This window comes from Diachasma alloeum, unplaced genomic scaffold (genome assembly GCF_001412515.2).
Source record: "Diachasma alloeum isolate Michigan unplaced genomic scaffold, Dall2.0 Dall_scaffold_00514, whole genome shotgun sequence".
In the NCBI taxonomy this organism is placed as follows: Eukaryota; Metazoa; Arthropoda; class Insecta; order Hymenoptera; family Braconidae; genus Diachasma; species Diachasma alloeum.
Window position 1 is genome coordinate 154,209 of NW_021680646.1, and position 25,318 is coordinate 179,526.

A 25,318-nucleotide genomic window follows, 5' to 3' on the forward strand; every position below is an offset into this window, starting at 1 on the left:
AACAGAAAACAAACGGCATTAACGTTGAGAGTACGTTTAATATACGGTGGATATTGAGTGTTTTTCAATGTCCATGGTCCTTCACATTGAGATAAGTTGAAAGTACGGTGAAAATTCGGCGGAGAATTTGAACATCAAAGCAATGTAGATTCAAAACGTTGAAACTACGTTGGTAGGCCCCGCAAAATTTTGACTCGGGATATGTTGCTAACAGTAGGCCTTTTCGTTTGGGATAAATAATTGAATAATTGATGAATAATTTCCGGTACATTCGGGTGTGCCTGGATTGCACCTGGAATGCTCAATCCGAGGGGAATTGGGCCCTTTGGACATAGCCCGCGGCCCATGCAGCGTAAAAAACCATAAAAAAGGTATGGATGTTCTGGAACACCGAATTGGTGTTGAATTAATTCAGATTTTATATACGATGTCCTATGGTGCGGTATAATTTTGACACTACACTAAGAACTCTACACTAAAAACGGTGTAGACTCATTGAAACACTGATCGGTGTCAATTTAACACCAAATTTTTTGCAGTGTGAGGGTTTCCCATTTGGGTCACGCCAACAGCTTCCCGATTTGTCTATTTCACTCCGGAACTGACGCTTTTTTCACTCTTATCGTAAAAAACTGTAGAATCGCTCGATCGATATCGACTAAAATCTAATCCGCACTGATATTAGGCGAGTGCATTACTCGATATCAATCACGAATTCTTAATGAATGACCGAAACAAACCTGTTTCTGGAAATGAATAAAAATGAGTCTGGAGACCTTGAAATGTCAACATTCTATGAAGAATCGAAAATTGATTTTCGGGGTGATTATAGCAATCCTCTTTATCGAGAAGCCAAATAGAAATTGGAAAATACTTCAGTTGAATAGACAGATATTTTGAGTGTAAATAAATAAGCTGCGGATCCTGGTACCCAATACACTTCCCTAATGTGACGAACAAAGAAAATACATTTTCACATTGGCAACGAATCTGATATGTAATTCTACCGGGTTGACATTCAAGACATGGCAAGATGAGTTTGCAAAGAATCGTCTGATGGACATAGTGGTGAAATTTCAATTTTACCCACTCGTATTGTTGTGTTTTTGGAATTTCCAATATGAAAAATTGAAACTTATGAATCAAAAGTTGTCTCTGTGTGTCTGATGAAATTTACCATATCGATCGACTTTCAGAAAACCGGTAAACCGTGGTAAAGTTTAAAAGTATTCATTACAGTTAGATACCTATTGAGCGCCTTTCATATATGATGAGACATCTTCAAAAGTGAGAAAAATTATGAGTCCAATCGATTTTATCCCATATACACAGAATAACCTAAATTTAAATTACGTTTAAGAAGTCGTTTTCTATGCTTTCTGAAGCGTATTTCTTTTGCACTTGAAGCTGAAGCACAAATTATGCTCAAAATCCCCGTAAATTAAGATTAAATAATTGTAATTCACGATTTTCTCTTCACTTGTACTCCAACATTTGGATCTTCATGTGTAATGTTGAATGCATTCCTGAAAAAAATTATGAGTACTGGATTTGAGTACTATAGCTACTTATATTCAGTTCTGTTAGTACTTTAAAAAAAAACCAACAGAACTCAAGCTAGATACTCAGTACAAATACTTTTTTACTTGTCCCGAGTAACAAAAGTACTTGTGACATGTACCGAGGTATTTCTCATCAGTATCCAGGTATTTGACGCATGATACTAGCATCCAGTTCATTCTGACTTCGAGGAAGTATAAAATTTTCTTTTTCCCTAGAAACCCCTTGGTACTGGGTGGAAGTACTTTTTCTACTGATCCGACGTAATTTTTTTTTCTTCTAAATGATTCGTGGAAATCGATAATGCTTGATCTTTCTAATTGTTACCCCATTCGACCATTATCATAATTTCACCCTGATAAGCGTTTGGCCCTTAAGGTCTCCAATTTAAACCTTATATGAACCTTATGATCTTTTGAACCGTAGAATCTGTTTGCGCGTATTCCCGTATGATCCCGTTCGACCCCTATGATCATTCGACCTTTTAGAAAAGCCCCCGACCCTTAAAGGTCATTTTGTCTTTACCCCTATTTGACTATTATGACCCTCGTGACCCTTGTGAGTGGCCCTTTTGATTATTGCACTCGTTTTCCCTGCTAGACCGTGACCCTAATGAGGGTTCGACCCTCGGGATCTGTTGACTTGTCTTTCTCCCATTTTGACCCTTATCAATTCTCGGCGTCCGAAGTTTACTCAATTATTGGCCGAAACTTGCTATTCGACGAATGGCCATTCGATTTGATTTGATTTAATGTACAGCCAATATTTGGCTGTGGGTCGACTTGGCATGCCAATCCAAGGCCAAGACTTGGCTGATTCAACAGCATCGGCAATTCGGGCCCTGGTTCCCATTTATGAAAACATTTCATATCCCATACTTCCCCTTGAAGCCATAAAACATGGACAAAGTCATTGAAAATAAATGACTCGTCATTCACGAATATACCCTATTATTCCGTTCAATACTACGTTCATCTATCGCGTTAAAGTCTTGTAAATGAATATAATTCTTCACTGTATTACGAATTAAACAAATGTATTTTCTACTCTTTCTTTCATTCCTCTGTCCCCTTCCACTTTTACCCACAATTTTAATATGCATACAGACCACGAAATTATTGAGTACCCTAGGGACCATGTATCACTATCGTCTATTTATTACGAGAAGTCTCGGTTCATGAATCGCTGCGTGAAAGTACAAGAACACGTGCGGACTTCAGTTGTCAGTATGAAATAAAAATATCAGAGGGAGAAAATTAAACGAAGCAGAAAATAATGTGTGAAAAACTTGCACTTTCATTAGAACTGTTATTTACTCTGAAGAGAATTTAAAATATTCACGACAGTGCGGAACTAAATTCGTAGATATGAAGATTTTTTTTCTGCTTTCGTTTTCACCAACGTATCAATGCTCAAAGAATAAAGATACCATAACCATAATCAGTTGCCACAGAGAAATAATACTTAACAATTTTTTTTGTTCTTTCGTGTACCTTTTCGGGTTTTTACGAGTTGTTCCCTTCCCACCCGCAACCACCTGTACGGCATTCGCCGAGAGGCAAGGAAAAACCTCACTTAAGGGAAAAACCTTGACCAGGTAAAGTCGTCCCTTGCGAGACTCCCGCTCGGACAATGAATCTGTCAGAATTAGAGCGTTAGAAAATCATTTTGCCCCCCCACCCCCCGCCCACCGGAAATCGAACCTGAGTCATCGGCGTGTCAATTCCGCGCTCTAACTACACAGCCACCGCCGTCAATATACTTCAGAATATTTCAGTAATAAAATTGTGAAAATGAATGGAGACAACTCGACTCACTAATTCAGTAGAAATGATAGACAAATATTTTTTAATTCGAGGAGGAAAATTCAACGATAGCTTTTCTCTGCAGACCTCTCTTTGCATTACCGAAAAATATCGATAAAAATCTTGCTATCTCACTTGGATTCTGAGACACGGCAAGCACGTGGGGAAGGGTGATATAATGGGGGTTTTCAGGTCCCGCGACACGGAAAAGATTGTTCGTCACACGGTCTAAAAAAACTTTTCTAGCTCATATGATTGCAACCCTTGTCTTCGGCTTGCACTGCAACCTTACATTCGCCAGAAGTTTTTTTTTCTGTCTTAGGACGATACCACTGTTTCGTCACAAGACCGAAATAGTATATTGTGTCATTAGGACCGTAGACGGAGGTTTGCGATGAGTGTGAAGTTAGCAGCACGAGGCGTCGGTAAGACAGGACGAGGCGCGCCTCGTCCTGTCTTACCGATTGCCGAGTGCTGCTAACTCACACGAATCGCAAACCGACGTCACGGTCCGTATGACACATACTATTTTTTGTCATGAAGGCCCGTGGAAGGTGAGGGGGAGGGGAAGGAGAGGGGGCGCAGAAGCGGGGTCCAGGGGCCGCAGGCCCCGGTGGGGGGGTTGGGGGGGCGAAGCCCCCCCCACTGTAGAAAAACGAAATGACAAGTGAAGAGAAAATATTGAAGAAAAAGAGATGCAAAATCCTAAATTGAGATTCGAAAGAACGAATGCAAAAGTTGTAATTCACGGAGTCTGTCAAAAACATTCAAAAAACATCTAGATGAGAATGGAAATCTTCCTCCTCCTGAAATGGAAATTGCAACAAATTGAAAGAATAAAAAGAAGGATTAATCATTTTTCTAAATTTATTCTCATGAGAAAATCAACGTGTGAACATCTACAGTTTACAACTTTTCTTTTTCATCGTTCCTCTTCTTCTCACAACATACTCAAATTTTTCATCACATTTTAATAGAAATATATATATAATCTATTCAAAATAGATATATAACGAGAAAGTGAATATAATCTCTTTATTAAACTAATATTTTGACAATATAACCCTCAAGTTACGACTGACTCCCTAGCAACGGAATAACAACTCCTGATGTCATCGGCAATGACGGTGGCGCATCGTATTAGTGGTGAACGATCCGCCGAGTTTTCAAGCAAGTGACAGCGATAACCGCACACTTCATGTTGTATTCCTACGAAGGTTTTGTGGGTTGCCCATCTAGAAACTGTATGTTTTTATTGTCCTAGGGCTGCTAACTCGAGTTAACCATACCTGTGCTTCGTTTAACGGACCTGGTCTGTTAAACGCCATTTAGCTTCCCTCAAGACAGCTATAGTAGGCGCTACCTAACGGGCCTGAATGACGAAAAACATTTTTCTGACGAGTGTGAGGGTTGCAGACCGAGGGGAAGCCGAGGAATGCAATCACACGAGTCAGATAAGTTGTTTTCGGCCGAGTGACCAACATAATTTTTCTTTACAGTCACCGTAAACGTCGTTTTACGGATACTTCGTGTCCGTCAAACGTCGTTTACGGACAGTTTGATGAAAAAATTTTCTCAAAAATATTAAGAACGCTTGATTTCTTTACCCATTCTTCCTATTGAACGGCGAGCGATTACTCAAATCGTATGAGTTTTAGCTATGTTAAATTGGAAGTTTTTTTACGATTTAAAATTGACGGTTTATACTCTTGTACCTTCTCTATTACTTGACGAAATAGCCGATATTACTGTATTGACTAGTAAAAATCCCAGCGGAAGACGAGATTGTTTTCAATTTTTGGAGTCTTCTCCCTAAAATTCTACAAAATTTCATCCCTCTTTTCCTCCGTTCCTCTTTTCAGAATAAATATACATTGAGTTATACATGGAGTTCTCGAAAGTTATCGAGAATAATTTTGAAAGATGATGAAGAAGATTAAATAAGGTTTTTGAGTTCGGTTATTTAAAAATTTTTCCTCTCCCTTGTCTTCATATGCGAAAATTCGTTTTGTAAAAGGGGTGGGGGGGAATATTTTTTGACCGATGGGGTAAAAAATCATGTTTATGGTTTAAAATTTAACTTGTGTCAATTTAAATATTACTTTAATGTCACTATTTTCTGCTATATCGACTTTTACTTTTTACTATATGTTCAACAGTAATTTTTCCAACGGACTCCATCATATTCTAATTTTGTCGGCTGCATTTTTTTATCCAGCACATCGTAGTTTTTCATTTGTTTTCAAAATTACGATGCTAAATAGTCAATTTTCTATTGTGACGTATACGGTCACGCATTCTATTTCTCGTATTGAAAAATACTATTTTTCCATGGCAAAAAATAATGTTATGTTCTTTCTTTGTACATCAAGCGAAAACATCGTTTTTCGTGTCTTTGACTTTGAATTACTCCTCGCATCACAATTTTCATTCGTTTTAAACGTTTGTATTTCAAAGTATTTGGTATATTCCCTACAATAAAAACTACGTATTTTTCCGATTATCTCCAGTAGATCATAGGAAAATTAATTATTTTTCGGTTTACTAATTTTGTTTGTTTTTGCATACTGCAAAGAAAAATCATTGGTTTGAGTGGTCGAATATTTGAATAGTAAATAAAATGTGTAAAAAAAATAATTTTCCGATGATTTATTTGAAAGACTAAAAGAAATACCAAGTTTTATTCTAATTTTAATTTTTTCTTGGCCGCTCCTTAATGAAGAAGGAATGGGCAAAATCTGTTTAAACTGTAAATACTAATATTGTTTTGGAAAATGAGAAAAGGAAATCTCAGAGAAAAAGAAATCTTCTAAACTATCCATCTGATATCATCCATCCACAATCCCATCCTGTAATATGATAAGAGCTGTAATCCTACTGAATTCCAACTTCCGATGTCAATTCGTTTGAGAATTATAGGTTATACATCGATTTTATCATAACCAACATATTGTGAATTAACTTGATAGACACTACCACGAGGAATATTTTGATATTATAAAAATTCAATTCAGTCGCGTAGTTTTCAACATATTAACAAAAAGTTTTCTGAGAAATTTCTGTATGAAAAACGACTTGACCGATTGAACTAAAATTTCACTCATGAGTCAATTTCACTCACGAATCAATGCCAATTATGGGACAAAATTTCAGATCTTCAACTTTGACTCAAAAACTGGAAGTTTAACAATGCATATCTCAAAAATTGGGTGGACGAAATAATGGAAATTTTGGTAATGATTTTTCAACATTCTCAAAAACGTATGAACCAAATTTTTAGTCCCTAACACATTGCGAAACTTTTACTATCTATAAGTACCTGAGCAAATACTTTAATCAAAATCTTTGAGAAACCTCCTTTGCAGGAAATTTAAATTTTTTAACCCAGATATTTAGTGCATTTGGTACCAGCATGAGTCAAATTTTACTCTAATTTTTCACATAATATCCGAAAATTCTGCAAAAAGTTCCGAACAGAATATTCCTTCACTGAATTTTCAACTGAAAAATCTACTGCACATTCGACATTCTCTGGCTGTATGTCCTTGGGCGCTGGTCGTATCGGCAAGTTACAACGGAAAAAACCTGAATTGAGTATATTTTATACCGGAATGAAGTATGTGCAAAAACATGAATCAAAAATAAAATATACTTAATTCGAGTATAAAATATACTTGATTCAAGTATATTTTATACTTGAATGGGGGATGGGTATTTCAATTTCAGAATGATTCTTTCGTATCAGGCCGCATTGTACCAAGCCCTCTCAAGCATGATATTAGGATCAGGCACTAAGTGTCAGAATATAAGGGTGAAAAAGTGGAAGTTTAAAAATGAGGGTTGGAATATTGGGATCAGAAACTGAGAGCCTGAATGTAAAGGTGAAGGAGTGAGGGTCAGAACATAAAAGTAAAAAAAGTGGGTGTCAGGCAACGGGGGTCTAAAAGGTCTAACCTTAAAGAAAACTCGTTTTGCTCTGGTAATATATACTTGACTGTAAAATGCACATCGATGCATATTTACAATTAATTTCGTGTGAATTGGATTTCTTTCTTCCTTAATTAATTTTGCTTTGGTTTGTTAATGGGTGAATACCACTTTCGTTGCTACATATTTCGACTTGAAATTTTCTATACTTTTCGAATAGAAAAAAATTGCATTATCTGTGATGAAAGACTGAAAAAACTGATTTTGAAAACTTCAAATTCGATTGTTACCGATAAAGTAAAATGCTACATAAAAAATAAATGTTTTTTTTATAGAAAATTACGAATTTTTCACACAAAAAATGTATGTATTAATTTTTTTCCAGCACTCATTATACATGTAAAATCTATTTAAAAATGAATTGGAGAAAAAATTGATTGCTCATATCTCCCTTCCTAATTGAGTTTAAGGTCTAAAAATTTAGGACAAACTTCCTTTCTATACTACTGACAAGTGGGGAAATGTTGGGAATAATTGAAATTTGAAGCCGAATGATCAGCTCGTAATTGGTGAAAGATGTCTTATATTATTTTTGATTACTCTTTTTAGCCCTTACATTTAACCAAATTTTTTGTTCTTATATTCGGGCACTTAGTACTTCATCCTTATATTACACTTGAGAACGCTTGGTAGAACCCGACCTGATACAAAAGAATCATCCTCGAACTGAAATACTCATCCCCCATTTGAGTATAAAATATGCTTGAGTCAAGTATATTAGATGCTCGAATCAAGAATAATATACTTAAATTAGGATAATTTTTTTCTTGATTGAGGTTTATGCATATACTTGATTCTGGTATACAGTGGGGGAAAAAAATTGTTTTTACCAAATATTCATTTACTTCAGAGAAGTATTTATTTTTTCAAAATCGTATTTCTCCAATCGAGTCATTACCAGGCGAGCCTGACTAGGTTTCAATTACAACAATGTACGACTATGTTGTACATGACCTTGGATGAACTCTAATGATTATTCATTTTTCCTAAATTTCTTATTTTCCAGAGGGAAGAATTTCGATCAATTTTTTAATGTTGATAATTATTCAAGGAGTTCACTCAAGGTCATAAATAATATGATCATCTTCTAGAGCAATATAATTGACATAATTGAAACCTAATGAAGATTGCCTCAGAATGACTTGAATGGAGAAATACGGTATTGAAAAAATAAATATTTTTCTCAAGTAAATGGATATTTGGCAAAAATAACTTTTTGTCTCAGTGTAAAATATATTCAATTCAAGTTTTTTTTTCGTGACCACTAACAAGGAAACAATTGAAATTGGAATCTACAGTTTCGAATAAATTCTTCTGAAACATCTTCAACAGAACCTTCTCAACTCTTCACTTACTTTAGGATCGATTGGACAGCGTTTGTTGCAAGATGCTTTCTCTACGTGGATTCGGATTCCCGACATTTCAGGCTTCCCTCTTCAATAAGAAAAATCCGATGAGGAAATTTCAAAATTTCCTTTAATTTTTCACTTTCAAATTGAGAAACTTTGGTTATTTCTTATCTCCAAAATCGATCAACATAATTCACTATAAACTTTCCAATCAAAAAAGTCCAATTCATCATTAATTAATCAAATAATTTGTAGAATTAATTTGCGTGGCGAATGGCAAATCCCGAAGAACCTAACCAATTTTCTTCAAACTGCTCGCCTGTTTCCACATGAATGGTAACGGCAGTATTGTGCTCTGTGCTGTGACTATCCGACCAAAAATTTATCAAACATCACGTTTAATTAATTAACAAATTATACTGATGGAAAATCGTGCACAGAATCACCCTGCAGCACCGCCTGGGCTCGTCGTCAGTTAAATAGTGTCTCCCTCGCACTCGCGGCTAGAGACGCCCGCATCTGGCCTTTGGACTGACTCTTACAGTGGCTAAGATCGGTTTTATATACCTTCGTATCTCCCACCTTGTTTTTGTAATGCTCAACACAAACGCAGCTGTGAGTTTTACAAGCCTGAGGTATGAAACAAGCGGATTGTGGCTGAGTTCCCTACCTGTAGTGGCCTCTCTCACCGGATCTCTACAGTGTTAACGATCCTTAGGTCTATTGCAAGGACAACCGAATGAGGCAAATTTTTTTTCTAAATTCCATATCCTGAAAATTTGCAACTTCTTTAAGTTTTTCGTTGGCATTTTTCGTTGCAAAATTGATTGATATAAAAGTTTGGACACGCATTGTGTTGATCCAAGGGGGTACATGCAGAAAAAGAAACGAGATTTTTTCTATAAATACAGACAAAAATTAACGTGCCGTATAGTGAAGTGGTCTCAACCTCCCAGCACGGAAAAAAAATTCAGAGATATAGTATTTAAATTCCGTAGATTAAGTAATATTTTCTATAGCACCGGTGGTATGTGCTGAATTTGATATGAAATCTCAGTTTCCCCTTCATTTGACTGTGGTATATGGGAAATTTACTAAAATGTTGGCAAAAGAAATTATTCAATTTGGAAGAAAAAGTTCTTACAGAATAATAATTTCGTGAGCAATATCACGCTAAAATACAAAGCCAAAAAAGCGATGGCGGGGTCAATGTCTCGTCGCCAATTTTTTTTCTCGAAAAGTTGGTCTTTAAACGGACATTTTGTAAAAAATCATTGAAAAATATTACAAATTGAGGAAGTTATGATATTCTGAAAATTTCTCATTTTTTCAGATGAATATTTTTAAGTCATTTAAAAAAAATATTTTCATCAATATCTGATTCGAGTTTGGGGCTATTAAATTTAGATTTTTTTCAAAAGTCAGCTGTTCTATAATAACTAAGAAGAAATTATCTGAATTCATTGAATAATGGCTAAGAAAATTTGTTTCGATGTCCCTTTGATCGAGTTCGAAGAGGGAGACGATAGTAATATCGGTGTTTTGAGTTGCAGATTAATTTGTAAACATTTTGAATTTTTAAAATATCTGAGTTTCGGAAATGTATTTGAATGTCATAATTCGAATTAATTCTATTATGTCTTGAATTGTTAGTTTCGATTCGATCGAAGTTGAAAGATAATTGCGATAACCATATCCGATAATTTGATTTTGATGCTGATTTATGCAAATTTCAAATTTTTCCATGAAATTCCCTGAACGTGATCAACTCGATGGTTTCTCCAAATTTAATTCCTCAAATTCATTCAGTTATGTATGACCAAAATTTTTCTAATAACATTTTATTGAAGTTTCCAAGTAACATAGACAGGATCATTCTTTCATTTGATTTTTAAACGAATTTTCAAAAGAAATCTAATGCAATTGATTAAAAAAGAAATATAATTCAATCGAACAAAATAATGTAAAACGATAAATGATATACGATAGAAGAAAAATATTACAGAAACATGAAAATAGACGAATTTATAATGTGAAAGCTATATGCCAGAAGCTGAATCGAAAGAACATCGATCTCTCAATAACTGACTCGATATCCCAGTAACTGAATGACACCTTATTGTCATTGAGATTAATAATCAAAGATATCTAAGTATTTTTTATAGTTTAGTTCAGACCACACTATTTGTTCAACCATTTTCAACCCAGGTCAGAAACGTCTACCGTGACAATGGAAATACGGGTGGTCCAGAATGGGATATCGTGACTGGGTGACCTAGAGTAAAATCAAGCTTGTTTCCATCGTTGCATCATACATTGATCCCAGCTTAAACCGTCCATGTTCCTTCAAGCGTTATTCCAAAGTTGAAACAATCTCGTTTTTCAAGACTGGAAAATCCAGGATGGAATGAAGCTTGATTCCATTGTCGAATCCAAAGTTGATTTAAACATAGACGTCAATGTTCCATCCAACCTTGTTTCATTCTCATTTCAATCTCAATGCATTCAATAACAAATAAGAAGGTAGAAAATTGTTTCGCTCAATATCTTATGATTTTAACTCTAAATATTAGACCCATTATCAATACACAATTGGTGGAATTAAGAACTTATTTGTCACTATTCCACGCACGAAAAAATTTAATAGAAAAACCCAGCAAATTCGCTAGACAATTCTATTGAATTTGTATTAAACTTTCTATTCGTTTTGGCCGATTCTATTGAAACGTTCAACAGGACATATTCTAGAGAAAAAGACAATATAATTCACCTTTTCGGTACAACTTATTCTATTAAGATATTCTTCATAGAATTTCCTCAGCTGAAATATTCTGTCTTTTTCATTTTATTTTTCTTTTCTTTTCATGAAGAAACTCAAACAAAAAAACTTGAAAAATTAGAGCCGAGAAAATTCTATAGACAATAAATCCCAATAGAATAAGTTATATAAAAAAATCGAATTCTATTGACTTTTCCTATATACAGAAGAACTAATAGAAAGTCCGGTGGAAATCCTATAGAATTGTCTAAGGAATTCACTAATTGTAAAAAATCTCGAAACCATGAATAAAATGAAGTGTGCGTGAGAAAAATAATTGTCGGATTCATGAATCATGGTTGATAAACTTGATCATTGGTCTTCAAACAAAAACAAAAATTTATTGGTCATATTACGAATTCGAGTTTTGACCCCAAATGTTTGGCTTAGGCTTGGGATGCAGACCTGGGGGGCTATTCTCAAGAAAAAGCCGCTTTTTCCACGGCTTTTTCGAAGCTGCGATTTTCTGCAGCGAGGGGGCGACACGATAGTAAGTGACACAAAGTAATGACTTTGCGAACGCATTATGCGCATTTGCGCCTAAATGCTCCTCCATCTGCAATTTTTCATTTTGGAGCAGCTATAATTTTTATTGGAGTAAAGTGTTAATAATTCACTTCAATACGTGTTACAAATGAGATAAATACTTGACCGATCAATTAGTGAATAGAATTGACTACACATCGACCACTGAGAGTAGATATTGATGCTGGTAAATATCTCAGCTCCGATTTTTGATGTCGGAGCGAAAGTGGAATTTTACACAGCCATTGTATAAAATCCTTGATAACCCTGTTATTATTTTCATTAATAAAAGCCTACAAATAAATCCTATGAACCAATTGAACCTGTAGTATTTACTGAACAACGAGTCGGGCAAATCCTCCAGTGGATTTGAGGTACGTCTAATTGCCTTACGTCGCGCATTTAATAATCTATGTAAGCCCCGTTGATGGTCTTCGGCTTCTTCATCAACTAACACTGCACCTGTTATATTATCCGCCATCATCACGGTTGTTTTGGTTTAAATTTCCCTAAAGTTGACTTATCATAGCTCTCCCAAATGTTAAAGAAATCTGCCAGATTTGAGGTTTAAAATGCGTTCACAAAGTCATCAATTCGTGTCATTTAGTATCGTGTCGCCCTCTCGCGGCAGAAAATCGCAGCTTCGAAAAAGCTGCACAAAAAGCGGCTTTTTGTTGAGAATAGCCCCCCTGGATTCAATGACATCACATCAAGGGTTTAATCGAGGCTTATGATCCAAGCCTCGATCAAGACTGGAACTTCCAGCCTTGGAAACAGTAATTTTTCGCTCTTCATTCCAGTTTGTTTCAGTCTTGAGAATCCAAGCTTGATCAACCTTAGCCAAACTTGAACCAAGCCTGATCCAGTCGTTATTCCATTGTTTCACACCTGGGAATCATCAAATTTGTCAATTAATTGTGTGAAAAAAATTGAAAAAAATCATCAATATTCAGCGTCATTCGAATTACATTATGCACAGAATTATTTTTTTAAACATTCGTCGTTTATAAATAAATAATTAAAATTAGTTAAACTTTCGGAAACCCTACTAACTTCCCGACCCAAAGAGAGGAATTTATTGTAATGACTCCGAAAATCAAATTTTGAATTTTCATGGTTTGTCGATCGTTCATGACGTTTAGCATCATTTTCAAATGTTTCTGGGGACATGTGGGTATGTGCGTGTGATGCTAAGCAAAATTATCTCAGTCCTTTTCTCAGTATATTCGAATTAGTAATGCCACGAGACACTTTACGGGACAAAACTTTGGGAAGATGATCTTGGTCACAATGAACAGAAAAAACGGTCTCAAGTTTTTCGTGTTTTTTAAGGTCAAATTTTGATTCTTGTGTCGGTTTGTCTCGTCACGGTTTTCTACAAATAAAAACCGCGGACACCTGTAAACCGAGATGAGATAAATTAACTCGGAGTCATCAAGAAAGGAGTCGATACTGCGTACTTCAAGGCTGAGACGAGACCAAAAATTTCCGTGTTCACTGAGACCGAGACAATCCTTTCAAAGTGTTGTCTCGTCATGTCTTGTGAAACGTCTCAAAATTTGCTTTTTTTGTAATAAACAGAAGAATGGGAATTGGTTGGGCAGTGATTGGTTCGACCCGTAATGGGTCACACCCAATCCAGCACATACGCAATGGAAGCAAGCGAATCGAGCGACCAACAACCCAGTCAAATTTTTTTTTAGGTATGAACTCGATTTTTGATAAAATTCTGAATATGAATAAATTTGTTGCCATCCGGTACAATAGCATATTCTATGACGAGTGCCATGAGGTTTTCTACACGGACAGAAATGTACGAGACAAATTACCGTACTCGCACAGTAAAGTTGGTTCAGATGGTCTTTCCAGGCGAAATGTACCGCAAAGAGTAGAAAAAAGTACTGTTGCACGAGTCATTTTTCGGATAAATGCGGGGAAAAATTCTGGTGCAGCACGGTAAAATCGAAGCAACAGTGAATTTTTACGAGAAATACGAGAAAAATACTGGCTGGCAAATTTTTCCGGTGCTCTACCAGAATCCTACGACCCGATCGCGCATTCGTAAGATTTCGGCACCCTTCGTCCCCCCTCCGCAACCACGAACATCGACTCAACGTGACCAGATGATTTATTCCGTTGCCTCCTCTAGCCTCCTCTCTCACATATCTCCTTACTGAAACCCCAGGTTAATGTTTTTCATAATATCAATTCAGTGAAATATTAATTAGTGTTGTGATAAAACGGTTAAGAAATAAAATAAGTGCCCTTTATTTTCGCTTCATGAGGTGTATAACGCTGTAGATATACATTGGCCTGTCAAACGTTCCACATACGTTTGCCGCGCATTCCGCTTTTAATATGGGAGAGAGGATATGGAGGAGAGGTTAAAATAAAATTAATAGGATGATATGCTGAATGACAATGTTTACTCATTTTTAATTATTGAATGTAATTTATCATGTAATAGAAAACAATCAGGGATCAAGCTTTTATTGTGCGGTACCGGAATTTTTACTATGGAGCACCGGAATTTTTCTGGTGCTAGACAATTGAACCCACTTTATCAGACGGCACGGTAATTTTTGCCTGAATTTCGCCTGAAAAATTCTGGAATTTTTTTCTTCGTGTACTCGCGTGGAATTGGTATCCGAGCCGGAGGCGAAGACTGGCTAAGCACGCTATAGTAAAAAAAACCCATGGCACTAATCGTGAACGATATTTTTCCGTAGTAATTTTCACTTACGAGTTTGGGAAAGGGCCAATACCAATCCCCGGACGAGGAAAAGTGAAGATGCGGAAAATGATTTTTAGTAGAGAAAATTAATTGTTTATAAAATATTTATAAAGAATACTTGTGATTTTCAAAAATGGCACTTTTTAAATTATTTCATCAATCTGCTTCCAAATGTGAACTTCCTAATTATTTTTTTTTTGAAATTTTCAAAATGTTTTCTAACGATTCAATATCGAGATTCAAATTCAGATCTGCAAAGTTTAAATACTAAAATCATTGAAAAATGCTCAGAAACTTAGGGTCACACGGGGCTCAAATGAAAGCTCTGATGGTCGACTACAAAACTAAAAAAGCATTCCGCCACTGCAAAATAAATGGTCAAAGTACTTGGATATCCTTAATCATAAATATCGTTTATTACATAACAGACTGATACGAATATCATCACAGAATTATTGTTCGGTCGCAACATAAAATTATGTCCAAGCCGACCGTTAAAACTCATCTTTCCTCAATTTAAAGAAATAGTTTTCCCATTTACAAATGAAATATTTTTAAATCTCTTTTACTTAAATTCTCTCACGTCAAGGTCATAAACCACTCAAATTTGCCCATTTCAAAACCCCTCGACAATTGCTTCACACAAAAAATTGTTTTTCTCGAAAATGCAGTCTCGAGACACTTTCCCCAACATGTGCAAGCAGTAAAACAGACCTCGAGAGTTTCCTTCTGAACCTCTCCCTTTTTTTTGTCTTTCTGTCCTCAACGAGGACTCAACGTACTTTGGGTCTGTTTTGCAGACCACCCAATAATTTCACGCCCTCAGCTATTTTTCCACCAATAAGGAAATTACCCTTCCCTCTCTTTTGAGAGTAACATCCCTCTTTACCCTCACTCTCTATCTTTGAGTTGAGGCATAGAATTTAAGAAAAATCTAAGTTGATTACCACCAAGACTTCAGCGAGACAAGATCTTATGACTTGATCTCTCATTTATAACATTTAAAAACTAAATATTCGTTGTTAAGGTGTATTATCATCCATCTCAAGTGCTTAATATAGTCACTTATATATTTACGAACTTTAAATTCAATCATTCGAACTTTTTTGTGTGCAAAAATCAATTAAGTATTTGTTCTGTGTTATCAGCGCAATAATTTTGTGTTTTCACTTTCTCCGTACAAATTTCATTTTTTAATATACCAAAGTTTAAGTGAATTGTGTGTCAATGATTCCTCTCTTTAAATTAAAAATTCATCCTACTTTCGGCTCACTTTCCGCTCGCAGCAGTTCAGGAGACATCGTTGGCGTACCGATTGGTATACCTGGGCTTTACAACCCCAGTCAAGGGTAAGTTTTATTCACTCGGCTATCTCGTCAATTACCCCGAACAATTATCACATATGCAAGTATACTGAGACTTCTCAGTATACTTGCACGTAAGTTTACGTGTTCACGTAGATTAAGAAACTCATAGCTCGAAAATTGACAAGAAGAATACATCTTACACTGAGAATGAAAATACTTTCGTCAAGAGATTTTGTACTTGTCTCAACGACGAGTATAATTTGTTTATGACATGAAATTGATTTCTCAAATCAAGTCTAGTTGAATCAATTTGGTCAATAGTTTGGAAGTCTCAAATCCTAAATATTTTAATGCCAAATCACCTTGACTTGGTTCAACAAGTCGCTTTTTTGTTGTGAACTAATTGTCCTTCATCTTTTGGACAAGTACAAAATCTCTTCACGAAAGAGATTTTCTTTTTCTCAGTGTTCTCAGTGTTTTACACTAAAGAAGGGAATTTATGGAGCGTTCCATATCTTTGTGACTTCATATGAAATGATTGCATGGGATTTGGATGAGGTAGGAGGGGAACCGGGTTTATTCTTAGTATGAATAACAAGACATTTTTACTGAAAAAAATGGATACTGCAGACCGAAGTAGAAATTTTTTTCTCAGTGTGAGATATTTTCTTCTTATCTATCTTCGAGTCAGAAATTTCTTGATGCAAGTAGCGACGTACATGGAGAAAAAAGCTCCGAATGAAATCTGGTGTCCCGCCGGTATTTTGCCGTGGGAGTTCATACGATGAATGAGGTCCATCATTTTCCCCGCAGCGCCTAAGGAAAGATCTTTTTCTTCACCGTCAATTGTCCAAAATTCCAACACAGTCGAATCCACGGTAAAACTCCTAGGAAAATCTGTAAAATGACTACGGAATCCAAGAAATTATTCCATGTGCCGAAATCAAATTATCTCGCGGCTACAGAAATGATAAATGGGGGGTTTGAGGCAAAATGGATTATTTTGAGATTGCAAAAGATTTCTATACCACAGGAACAAATCCATGAGTTGAGTTTGCTTATCAGAAGGAGGCGAAAGCACACTTCAATTATAAAAAACACTTGAGTAGCGAAGAGATAAGTCCAACCGAAGGACCACAAGCTTTAGGTGTGAGGAGAGACAGGGGTCGAAAGTAAAGATCAGAAGCAAGCATAAAAACTAAACGTCACTAGGGTCAAGTGAAAGGGTAGAAAAAGAGGATCGGGTGTAAGGGTCAAAAACAGGAGTCGCAAAATGAAAGCATTAGAAACAAAGGTTGCAGGCCACAAAAGGGTCGAAAGTGATTAGAGTCGGAAATGAGTGTCAAAACTAAGGATCACGAAGATTAAGCGTGGAGACCCGAAATAAAGGTAAAAAATGAGGGTCAGGAGTAAGGGTAAGCCTGACCTTTGTGATCCTCAATGTTGACCATAATTTCGTCTTTTTTAGACCTTCATTCTGATCTTTATTTTCTACCCTTATTTCTCCACCTCAACCTTCACCTCAATTCACCTTTCTTTACGATCATTTCTCACTTATATTTTCGACCCTCATTTGTGGCCCTCATTTTTTATCTCTATTCCGGAGGATGATTTCTGACCCTTGTTTCTAAACCTCATGCCTGACCCTTATGATCCTTGGTTTTGACCCTTGTTTCTAACCTCCATTTTTGTGACTCTTAGTGTTGACCCTTGTATATTTTCACCCTTACATAACCCCCTCTCCCTATATATGACTGTCCTTACAAATCCCCTCCTCAGTGATAGAAAGCCACCTCTAAGGAATCTCCCCAGACATGCCTCCCCCTTCTAAAACCATCAAAAAACCATCAATTTAATGATTGAATAAATTTTTGTATCGTTAAATTAACAAATGAATTTATTTATCAATTAATGAGTAAAATCTCTGAAAACGCTCTGAAATAGTCTTACATTTTATTTTGCATAAGATCTCATAATAAGATCGGAAGTGGATCTAATTTTAAGACTAGATCTCAGTTCAAGACCGCCTGTAAGACTGGAGTTTCTGCAGGATACTGTTATTGCTTGAGGAATGTTCCAAAAATCCTGGGGATTTTCCTCATGGAACGCGGGATATTTTCTGAATACTCTAATATCGGATACTTTCGTCAATTTTTCATTGATATGAATGTGAAATCGGACTTCTACCTTCGCCGGAATCTTCGGGAAGAGAGGCTTGCGATCGCAAGACTATTTCCGATGGTTTTCTTTCCGTGTACTTCTCAAAAAACTTTTTTTTTCTCAGTGCAGAAGAAACATTCAAAAAGCTTTCTCAATAAAATAACACTTTACAGGCTCCGGTCCGTATGTCTACAAACTCTAAAATTTCTTTCTAGAGAAAAATTTTTAAAAGCTTTTGCCGAAACAAAATCCTCTGATTATTTGTTCACGGGCACTGAAGGATTTTCAATAGTTTTATATAGAACAATGTCTCAGAAGAGCAACATTATGAAACTCAATTGCGAGAAACGAATTGCGCTACTCAGGCATAGGTTAGGTCCGATTTCTCCATAGCTGAATCGCTATTTATTGGCATAAAAAATAGTTTTTCTCCCAATTTTGAATACTTTTATAAATAACGTAGTCATTCCCTATTTGAGGAATTTTTTAATTAATTTTTCAATACTCAAATCACTCTAATCACACTCGATCAGTGACCTCTTAACAATTGACATTAGAAATTGAGCTGAAGGGGACTGTTTAACCGAGTACCAACTTTGATTGTTGAAATTAATTTTTTTTTTAGAATACCAACCGAATCAATTTTTTTCGTTAGGATTATTATAATCCTATGCTTCTTTAAAAAAATAAATATCATTTCTGAGAGAAAATGATTAATTATCGAAGTAAATTGGCAATCGGATACTTGGCGATTCAGCCATTGCGAGTAAGTCAGATTCTGAGACATTTACCTTATTTCTTTTCTACAACCTTACACGAAAAAAAAAATTGCCAGAGCAAAGCTCCGAAATTTCGTCCTGACATAGAAGAGCTATGGTATAAAAATTTTTTTAGCACATTTTCAGGCCAATCAGTTCGGATTTTTTCATTTTGGAGCAATTCCTCATAAAATCTGAAATAAAAAAAATTTAGGTTTCCGATTGCCTTCACGATTTTTTTCTGAAAAGCTATACATGAGACAAAGCTGTAAAGATTTATAAAAAAAAATTCAAAAAAGTCCGCACACATTTTAGGAAAATATTCTATCTTCGCGTTTATGACATTCTGCATCATTTGTAGGTAAAATTAGAAGATCGTAAAAATCAACGATCATCAAGCTTCCATTCGGAAGCAAGATATCTGCTATATCAATCGATTCATACAGATGGTATTTCAAAATCATTCAATACTATGGTGTTCGGTTATTTCATCGATTCGGAGATACCTGGTATTATAATTTTTAGCACCGAGTTGTGTCAGAGATGTATGTAATATCGATGAGGGTGGAATACTGGCGAAAATCATACGGGTGTGGGAGATACCTCCGTAATCACACGAAGAGAAAAATTTCAATCTCTATTAGTTACTCCATATACTTTCTGTCTCACTCAGTAATTCTCCCCGTCCTTTCTTTCTGGAGCATTTGTTATTATCACGAAAAATAAGAGGGTCTAGGACAGTTTTTTTTTTATATTCCGGCCCTTTCTGCCCTCTGATTGGCTAATCGGCCCTATCCAACCCTATGCATGCGGCTGTGGATTCTACATTGCACCACATTCGCACTCCTATAGAACATAGGAGTAGCATGGGAAACCACAGAAAACCCATGCCGGTACAGGCGGTCACTATATTAGCGATCTCCCGCTCGCCGGAGCCTCCAGTTGAAAAACTCGGTTCCACGGGGAATTGAACTCACAACCTTTCGCACACTAGGCTCGCACCTAGCCGCTTCGGCCACCGACGTCGGTGTTTAGGACAGTGTTTCGAACGGCCAATGTCTTGAAGACATTGTTTTTGATTTTTCAGTTGTTTTAGTCTTCGTGCAACTTCAGTTAGAAAACATATTGCTTTTTTTTCCTTTGTTTTTCGATCTTTCTCTCTCTATATCCCCTATATACACGATAAAATGAATTGACAGATACTTAAAATTAGTCCAAAAACAAACAAAACACCCAAAGGGCAAATAATGATATCCCCTCAACTCTCTTTTCATGTCCCTTCTCTGTCCTATTTTTATAATTTTTTTAAATAAGGAAAGGAAAGAGAGATAGAGAAGGAATATAAAGAGAATAAGGGAAGAAGAGAATAGAGAGGAGGGAAGGATATTGAGGGAATTGTTTTCTATACATCTAATTGTCATGTTTTTGGATTGAAAATAAACGGGGAGAAGAAAAGGATACGAAATGAATAGGGAAAAGATGAAAACAGGAGGAAAAATGGCCATAGACAGCATTCGATTTATATACCTTTCACATACTCTTTTTATCTTTTTTCCTCCTTTTTTCAATCCTTCTGTATCCTTTTTTTTTTAAATTTATATAGAATAGCGGAATACTAGAAAGATCTCGGATGCCCGCCAGAGTGACACCGAACTAACGCAACCATTACGGTCGACTACTCTATCACTCTCAATTTTTTTAGTAATTCAAAATTAAATCTTATCAGAAGAAAAATTTTCATTAATAATTTTTATTTCTATTTCCAACTTTCTGAAATATAATTGGCAATTTAATCTAGTTTTAACATGTTTATATATGGAAAAATAAATTGACATTCATCCTAGTAGAGAATGTAGATATTTCGTAACCAACACCATGAATTCACTGTGTGATGGGACATTTCTGCAATTGTTTGCGATATAATCTTCAATCGCATCCAAAATTTCCGGATCACTTGATTAATTTAATTCTTTTGACTTCAGAATGGAAGCCTTGTGATGGCACGTATGAAAAAATCGTATAGAAATTTTCTGTACGGATTGCGTATAGAAATTCTATAGGATGTCCGTATATGATATTCGGATATTTCTATACGAATTATTTCTATACATGAACTTTTACATAAATTTTTGTTTTCATACGAAAGATGTTTAAACGCTCCAGAGAAAAACTTAGAGAAATGTCACAATTCCATACGAAATGTTTCTATACATGAAGCAGTGGGTCGTACAAGATCAAACCTATAGAAATCATATAGAAATAATTTGTGTAAAAAATATCCGTATAGAAATATTCGAATATCATATACGAAAATCCTATAGAAATTCTATACGCAATCCCTTGTGACGTATTGGGTCGACCAATACGTCGTTTTTGTTGAAATTAACACCGGACGTGCTCAAAAGGCCTGGGTGGAAGAAAGGAGAAATATGATTTCTCTTTCTTCGCATCCAGACATGCCATCAGCAGTCCCAGGGTGTCTTCTATCACCCAAACGGTAAGCAATCTCACGGTTTTCTGCAAGCCCAGCTCAGGCGTTTGAACCGAGGATTACTAGTGGTAGTAATCCATGAGCACAAAATGGCATTTGGTGCAGAAAACCGTGGGACCGCTTAGGTCTGCAAAATTGGGACTTGAGTGAGTCACGAGGGCTCTGAAACGACAAGAGTCCAGTAGAGTACGACCAGGAGCGGAACAGAGGGGAACAGAGCGGACCTCTGAGCTCCCAAATTAAGCCATAAGTCCGAGTCCTAATTCGCGTCGGACCGCGAAGTTAATCACGCGTATACCGGCCCATTCCAATCGACAAAGTGTAGTGAATCAATATTTTAACAATATATATATATATATATATATATATATCCTTATCACTTAAACCGCGAGTGTTCACTAGGGGTTAACTAACCCCCTTGACCATCCTTCATATCCCTCCAAGTGAGCGAATCTCCTGTGAGCTCACCGGCGAGCTAGCCAAGGATAGAGGAGTACAGAAAACCAACGGCATCTCCATCAGCAGTGGACCTTTGGAAGCAGAGGGTCCAGGAGTGCGAAGCAGAGGGTCCCTGTACGAGTGACACAAGACGACATCAACATAGGGTACGACGGTCCTAGGAAGGAAGGACTTATTTCTATTTGTGACTAGTCCCAGGGACTAGTCACATGTTAGATCACCCAGGATTAATGCGGTGGGTGATCTAAGTCAAAATGTCACACCCTATAGAAAATTTTTATACGATATTTTCATACGTCATCCGGCAGTATTTTTGAAGCACAATTTCGAATTTCTTTCAGAAATTATATGAAATTAATATTTTCTTAAAATAAAAAAAAAATCGTCAGTCGAAATTAATCTATTGTTTATTTGATGTGAATGAATGATTTATCTGAAATGAATAAATTGTTTTCTTGAATTTTATAAAAATTTTATTCGAAATTAATAAATTATCCAGTTGATATAATGAAATCCTTTTTCTTGAAACAAGTGAAGCATTTTATTCATTTTTAACTAAAACATTCTTAAAGTGAATAAAAAAATTACGATTTTTATTTGATTCAAATAAGCCATTTTCTGGGTGTACATTTCCATACATTATTCTCGATCTCTCTTTTCAGGTGTTACATTTTGAGTCTTATTACCTGACGCCTACTTTTTTTCCTTTTATATTCAAACCCAAATTTTTTGCCCTTAATATTTTGACCATTATTTTTAAACCGTAATTCTTCTATACAACTTGCTTTCAAATATTTTGTATAGAAATTGCTCGGTTCAAATTTGGTCAATTTTTTGTTTAATTTTTTTAATAGAAAGAAAAGAGGAATAGACGAGGGGCTAGTCACTTGGGATATCACTGGAAAACTCGATTGGAAATCAAGGAAGAAATCAGTGGAAATCAAGTGATTTCTATTTCCAGCGATGATTTCTAATGACTTCTGGAAATAATTAGAAATCATCGATGAATGTGAAACCAAAATTGAACATGTTATTTGATCCTTACTACCATATCCATAAGGCCCCTCTAAACTCTTTGGTTCCCGAAACCTTATCTATATGACCCTCTTAACTGCATTGCATATTTTTTTCGAGCATTTCACTCGGCAAATTCTAACCATATGACGCTTGAGATATGACCCTCGTGACATCTGACCATCACAGGATACAATCATCGTGGCATACGTCAGTCGGGAAGCCCGACCATCATTTCCAATTGTTATTGACAAATCGCAGAAATCATTTAAGAAATCACACGAAATCATCCCATTCTGGAAATCGCGGTGCCACCCCATTGAAGAGTGCAAAGCCGCTCGGGAATACAGTAGGAAAAACTAGAAAAATTCATATCACGGAATGCCTACAGACAATATCTCAGTAAAAAAAACTATAAAAAGATGAAGTTGTACAGATTTTTCGTATAAAAAAAGCTTCCATTGAATATTTTCTATGAATAAAGCACAAAAGATTTCAATCAGTCTCGTTTGAAACGTTGTGGTGAGCAGGCGTGTTTGCATACAGAGCTCTCTGCTATTCAGTAATATGCCGATTTGTCGGTATTCTGCTAATATTCCACTTTGAATTAATGAGTTGTGTGTTGGATGAAGTGAATTATTATTAATTGGTGCTATCGTTCTAATTAAAATTCTGAAAAAGCTCAATTCGAGCTTAATTGGTCCAATTCGTGAATTTTTGGAGGCAAAAATTCTACGAAGACAAAATGATGTCAACCGTGTCACAGCAATCTCCAAGTAAAAAAAGTCAAAGCTACTCTAGTGTAACGAAATCACGAGCAAAGAAAGAAGATGCTATTATTATGGAGTTTATCCCCGAGTCTCAAATAGAAGAATACATGTGGACCCTGAAGGATTTATTGAAGGATGAGAAGAAAATGAGGTATATTTCACGAATATCTAATAATCGAGTCTGCTGCTACCTACAAAATAAACAAATGGTTGAGGATCTTCTGAGTACTGCAAACACACTTACAATCAAAGACAAAATTGTCAGTATTAGACCTCTATTATCCCAAAATGCAAGAGTTATTATTTCTAATGCCCGGCCTGAAATCCCTGGCGAAATAATTGAAGCAGAGTTGAAAAAGGCTTCCATTAATTTGAGATCAGCAATAACTGAACTAAGAGCCAGCTCATCTGACTCTGTTTTCGCTCACATAGGCAGTTTTCGAAGACAGGTATTTATAGCATCTGAGGATATTGATAAGGTTCCGAATGTCATTGTATTTGATTTTGAAGGAACAAAATATAATGTATATTTCTCATCAAAGAAAATATCCTGTTTCCTGTGCCATGGAGAAGGACACATTGCTAAGAATTGCCGAGAATTTCAGGACTCGGGTAATTCCAATGTAAACAATGACGCAACCCATACTAATGTACCGAATCTCGACAGTGAGTTCCCCCCACCACCTCAGACTTCCAAATCCTTTGAATTCGACAAGAACATTATCTTAAATCGTAAAGACTTCCATCCATTCACTTCCCCGACAAATCCTATTGGTACAAAAACTCAGAAAAGAACGCACTCTCCTACTACGACGGATTCCGGTCCACCCGAGGATGCTCGTCCAGAGATCCCAGAACCTGAATCGGAGTTGTCCTCTGAGTGTGAGTCGATTACCAGTCAGAAATCTGCTACTATCAACCTCGAAAAACCATCTCTCAGAAGGAAAAAAAAAAGAAGGTAGTGCATGATGAAGGGGAAAATATGAGACAGATCATCAATTGTGAGAAAACACAAAAATTCATTCGAGATTCTGGTAAACAATATCCGCTCGATTTTGAAGAATTCAGGAGTTTCTTCGAAACAAGCAAAGGTCTGTCAAATGTTGTCGAAATTGCATCTGGTTATACCACAAATCTCTCATGTTTGAAAGACATGTTAGACGAAGTCTATCGCACATTGTCCAATTCTGGAATGAGAAATCGGTGTACCAGAATCATAAAGAAGTTACAAGCTCACATCGACAAAGAGGAGAAACTGAGTGTCGAGAATTCGGGAATGGATTGCGAAGAGCAATCACATCCAATCGCCAGTTCCTAGAGGGGAGGAAGAGCACTTCATTTATTTACCTATTTTTTTTTGTATTATTCAATTTTTTTTTGTAAATTTTTTTTTCTCGCTCATTTTTTCCTTTCTCTCTCCAATTTGTTTTTATTTTTTGTTGTTTTCTGCTGATTTAATCAACTCCAATCATCGAAGATGAGTGATCACGCTGATCCTGAAAAATTATCGAGTGATCTACGAATACTTCTCTGGAATTTGCGATCCCTGCGGCGAATTAAAGAAGAAATTCCAAAAATCAT

The 25,318-nt window shown here is 36.1% G+C and overlaps 2 protein-coding genes across 3 annotated transcripts in view; one reads left to right on the forward strand and one right to left on the reverse strand.

Annotated features, from left to right (window-relative positions):
* LOC107042747 overlaps positions 1-9,211 on the reverse strand; it is a 53,253-nt gene extending 44,042 nt beyond the window's left edge. The window contains exon 1 of the mRNA XM_015263927.1: positions 8,708-9,211. Coding sequence (XP_015119413.1) covers positions 8,708-8,773 — 66 coding nt within the window. The 5' untranslated portion in view covers positions 8,774-9,211. The remainder of the gene's footprint in view (positions 1-8,707) is intronic.
* Positions 1-25,318, forward strand: part of LOC107042746 (nuclear migration protein nudC) — a 318,222-nt gene that overhangs the window by 123,194 nt on the left and 169,710 nt on the right. The window lies entirely within an intron of this gene.